Consider the following 5,260-nt stretch of genomic DNA (forward strand, 5'->3'; position numbering starts at 1 on the left):
TAAAACAAAATATTTGAATAAAAATAATTACAGGGAAAAAAATATTTATTTGAGTTTTTTTTATTAAAATAAGCATAAAACATAATCATTAAAAAAACACAATAACAAAGAAGGAACATTAGTTAAAAAAAAAAATAAAATTACAAATACATTTTTTTTAACAAAAAACCCCAATATGTTTATTTTGTATTTTTACATCAAATAAATATTTAAAAAATATAAATTTATTTGAAAAAACACAAATAAAAAAGTGTTTATTAAATGTTTAATAAACTGCACTGCATATCAGGGCCCACATATTAGAAAGAGCTATTGCAGCGGAGTTAAAAAATGTGCAACATAATGATAACAATGTCAACAATTATTATTATTATGAAATATATTCCCTACGAACACATATAAATAATAAAAACAGTAGTCATTATTGGCAGGGAAATGTTGCAACGTTAGCAGAAGTGAAACACAAAACTGAATGAACTTTTGAGAAACGCCTTTTTCTCACAAAGTCAAAAGTAAATTGGCTGCACATAACATTTGAAAACAATAATTATGTTTGTCATTAATGCTGGTGTACCTAATCAAGTGTCAGGATGACATCATCTACTGACAATTCTTGCTGAAACGATCGCATTTAAACTCAATTTCACTGTTTTAGACTATGAATGATCAGATACAGTATGTACAGTATTGATCCGCCATACCAACGTTAATGGTCTGTTGTATCCGTATCAGTGCTAAGTAGTTACAGTTTCTGAATAGTAAGTAGTTACTATTCATTAATAGTTACTGATCATTTGTTGGACTTGACTTCAAAAGACGCCGTAGGTGAAACTTTAACATCTTGTGAGACACTTGAATGAATAAATGTGACCCAAATAATAATAATAGGTTACTGTATTAGTTTGGAGATATTCAGCACATGAGCTTTGAAGTTTGCACAAGCCCTCTTGCCACACAGGAAGTTGGCACTCCCCAGCAACAGTCACACTTCCTTGGTGGTTAGCTTGCATCGCAAACTTCTCTGTTGTTGCCAACGCCCGATAAACAAAGTCTGCCGGCCCAAAGTCTGGTGCAATCGCTTTATTTGAGACACAACAATGGTTCAGGAGGAAGCCTCAGACCTCCAAAGAGGCTCCCTCGGGTGGGGGAACCGCGGGAGCTATTGCTGCGTTCCATTTACCTGGGAAGTCTGAAGTCGGAGCCGGGAATGAGAGTTCCGGTTATGAGGTCGGAAATCAAGATCACAAAAGCTATTTTTGCACTTGCCTTGTCTAAAAATAAACAATTTACAAAGGAAACAGATGCTATTGCTAGTGTTGCGTTTGAACCAGTTCTTCCTCCAAGGGAATTTAAGTTACTGGTCAATCCCAAGTTCTTTCGAATGACATATAAGCTGAGTTTGAATGATCACCAGAACAGAATAGGTATTTTGTCATTTATTTCCAAAGCTTTGGAGAGACCAGCCTAAAAACAACACCAAGTTGATCTAAAACAATTACGGAAGCGCTCTCTTCAATATGCCAATAGCCCTCACCCTTCAGAGCGAATACACAAGTCCATTGTTCTACTTAGCATGAGACAGGATGAGTTAAAGAAAAGGAGTACCTCTCCTCCCCACATTCCAAGCTCAAGGTAACTCACAGTGTACCATCGGACACGATATGGAGAAAAAAATAGAAAGTACAAATGGAAAGCACTAGCTATTTCAAATATGACTATAGAAAGAAATAACTCTTAAATATGTATATATATATATATATATATATATATATATCTCCGTCACTAGCAATGCAGAGTGTGTATACCACACGAAATAAACGTACTTTACATTAACGTTACGTATAAACGTACACCAACATCACTGATTTAGTGGTCAGAAGTGCTAATAACGGATATTATAGACGCTTATTTTATTGTTTACATTCTTTGAAGCCAACTCGGAGATGGTGAAAACCCTCCAACTTTCCGAGTAGGAAATCTAACTTCGAGGGCCGTTCCGGTTGAAAACTACAAACATTTGGCAAAGACTTTTAGTTTAGTCTGGTTCCTTTCTGGCTCTTACCCGCAATGACGGTGAATTCCACAAGGGAGGATTCAAGCAAGTCTCGTGAATGCAAAGTGGGAGTTCCCTGAAGGTGGTGTGGCATTCAACCGCCACAAAGGGTCAGAGAGTTGTCACACCGAGCACTCGTTGTGAAGAACTCTGGCTTTGAACTTTTCGAATCGGAATTCCAACCTCGAGGGTCGTTACCGTTAGAACTTCCGACTTCCCAGTACAAATGGAACGCACTAATACACTGACCAACACACAAACTACACACGCGCAGCTAAAACTTCAGTTTAGTGGCAAATACTTCAGTTCAGTCACGTTCGATTCCGGCAAATCCCACAACGGAGGATTCAAGCATGCCTCATAAATGCAAAGTGGGAGTTCCCTGAAAGTGGTGTGGCGTCGAACCGCCACTAATGGCCCAAGTGTCGTCACATGAGCACTCGTGAAAAACTTTGGCTTTGAACTTTGATAAACATTCAGTCGGAAATCCGACCTGAAGGGGCGTTCCGGTTGAAACTTCCGACTAGGGACTCCGAAATCCCGACTTCCCAGTACAAATGGAATGCACCATTACACTGTGACCAACACACAAACTACACACATGCAGCAAATACTTCAGTTCAGTGGCAAAGACTTCAGTTCAGTGGCAAAGACTTCAGTTCAGTCACGTTCCCTTGAGTCTTCTCGTAAATCCAAAATTCCCTCAATGTGGTGTGTTGCCAACCCCCACAAACTGTCAGAGACTTGTCACACCGAGGACTCGTGAAGAACTTTGGCTTTGAACTTTGAAAAACATACAGAGTAGGAAATCCGACCTCGAGGAGTGTCAAGTTGAAACTTCCGACTAGGAACTCGGAAATTCCGACTTCCCAGTCCAAATAGAACGCACCATTACACTGTGACAAACAAACTACACACATGCAGCAAAGACTTCAGTTCAGTGGCAAAGACTTCAGTTCAGTCACGTTCCCTTGAGGCTTTTTGCTGCAGTAACGGTAAATACCACAACGGAGGATTCAAGCCAGCTTCGCAAATCCAAAGTTCCCACCAACCGATGAAATCCGCCCTCAAGGGGCTTTCCTGTTGAAACTTCCGATTGGGAACTCGGAAATTCCGACTAGACTTCAGTTCAGTGGCAAAGACTTCAGTTCAGTCACGTTCCCTTCCGGCTCTTTCCCACAATGACTGTAAATTCCAAAAACGGAGGATTCAAGCCAGCCTCGCAAATGTTAAGTTCCCACAAACCTGCCACAAACGGTCAGAGAGTTGTCATGAAGAACTTTGGCTTTGAACTTTGAAAAACATTCAGAGTAGGAAATCCGACCTCAAAAGGGTGTCCGGTTGAAACTTCCGACTAGGAACTCGGAAATTCCAACTTGACTTCAGTTCAGTAGCAAAGACTTCAGTCACGTTTCCTTCCGGCTCTTTGGAAATTCCACAACGGAGGATTCAAGCGGGTCTTGAGATCCAAAGTTCCAGGAAAGTGGTGTGGCGTCAAACGGTCAGAGAGTTGTCACACTGAAGACTCGTTGTAAAGAACTTTGGCTTTGAGGTTCTTCAGGCTGCACTGCAGGTTGGAGTTGGACTCCGAGCGCAGGTGCTGGCAGAACTCACGCTGGTCCGCCTGAGACTTCCTCTTGAAGGAATTCTGGATGGTCGAGGAGGTGAAGTAGTACACGATGGGGTCGAAGCAGCAGTTGGAGACGGCGATGCAGAGCGCTATGGGGTAGATGGTGCGCACCACCGACTCCACGAAGCAGCCCTTGAGCGTCTTGGTGCGCACCAGCGAGTAGAAGATCAAGTTGACGTTGTAGGGGATGAAACAGAAGCAGAAGATGGACAGGTGCACGGCGATCATGCGCAGGATCTTGCTCTTGTTCAGCTTGCCGCCGCGACTCAGCTTGTGGGGCCGCCACAGCGTCTGCAGCACCATGATGGAGCAGCACACGTTGAGCAGCAGCGGGATCATGAAGCCCACCGTCACGATGAAGATCACCACCTTGGACAGGTGGACCTTCCACTGGTAGGAGGAGAAGTTCTCGAAGCAGTAGGTGGCGTTGGCGCGGTTCCCCTCAGGCGACGTGGTGCCCAACAGGAAGCCGGTGGGCAGGCTGCCCGACAGCACCAGCGCCCACACGGCCACGCACACCATCTTGGCGTTGCGCTTGGTCCGCAGCGTCCGGGAGCGGAAGGGGTGCACGATGGCCAGGAAGCGGTCCACGCTGATGCAGGTGAGGAAGAGGATGCTCCCGTACATGTTGGTGTAGAAGAGCGAGACGGACACCTTGCACAGGACCCTGCCGAAGGGCCAGCTGCGGTTGATGAAGTAGAAGACCCTCAGGGGCAGCGTGAAGACGAAGATCAGGTCGGACACCACCAGGTTCATCATGTAGGTGGTGGTCTCGTTCCTCAGCTTGAGGGAGCAGGTGAAGATGTAGATGGCGGCCACGTTGGTGACCAGGCCCACCACGAACACCAGGCTGAAGACGCTGCTGTACAGCGGGTACTTGAAGTCGTCGTTCTTGCTGCAGCTCCAGTTGTTGGAGACGTTCTCCAGCGGGAGGCTGCCGTTGGACATGGTGGGAGACAAAGGGGGGGAAGGGGGCTGTGGGGGGTGCACCGCCCTCGCGCTCCCCCGAGGACTCAAAAGGTTTCTCCGGCCGTCTCCAACATAGCTGACGCCCTCAAAGTGTGAGTGACCTCATGGTGAGGAGACCCCCGCCGTCCCTTCCCCCGCCGCCACCCAGGCATTGACCTCCTCCCAAAAGGCAACATGTGATCTTGTCCTCAGGGTCCACTTCCTGTCACCTGACCTCCAAAAGTCGATATTTCTCTTTTCCGCGGAGAATCTCAGTCGGAGAGCCGCCACTTCTCCTTCAGTGCCGCTATCACACACACACACATACACACACACGCGCGCTCACACAGACACACGCTCACTCTCACACACACTTTTGTACTTTGACTCGCAGCAGCAGCAGGGCTGACTCCGCCCCCTGGCCCCTCCCCCCTTCTTTGTCCACTGGCCCATTTAAAGGAGGCATCAGTGGAAACGGACACTTTAGCTCCCTTTACTGAATACTAAATATGCATGAGCTTTCCTAAATGATGCAGAGCAATCCAACTCAAAATACTGGAATCACTTTCGAATTTGTTTGATTCGATCTTATCATCATTTCTGATGTTTTCTATAAGTGCCATCAAACT

The 5,260-nt window shown here is 45.6% G+C and overlaps 1 protein-coding gene across 1 annotated transcript; it reads right to left on the minus strand.

Annotated features, from left to right (window-relative positions):
- Positions 1 to 2,263: 2,263 nt before the first annotated feature.
- Positions 2,264 to 4,981, minus strand: lpar6a (lysophosphatidic acid receptor 6a). The gene has a single exon (XM_061972381.1). It carries the CDS (start codon positions 4,629 to 4,631, stop codon positions 3,567 to 3,569), a length of 1,065 nt encoding a protein of 354 aa, XP_061828365.1. The 5' UTR covers positions 4,632 to 4,981; the 3' UTR covers positions 2,264 to 3,566.
- Between the last annotated feature and the right edge of the window lie 279 nt (positions 4,982 to 5,260).

This window comes from Nerophis lumbriciformis, linkage group LG17 (genome assembly GCF_033978685.3).
Source record: "Nerophis lumbriciformis linkage group LG17, RoL_Nlum_v2.1, whole genome shotgun sequence".
In the NCBI taxonomy this organism is placed as follows: domain Eukaryota; kingdom Metazoa; phylum Chordata; class Actinopteri; order Syngnathiformes; family Syngnathidae; genus Nerophis; species Nerophis lumbriciformis.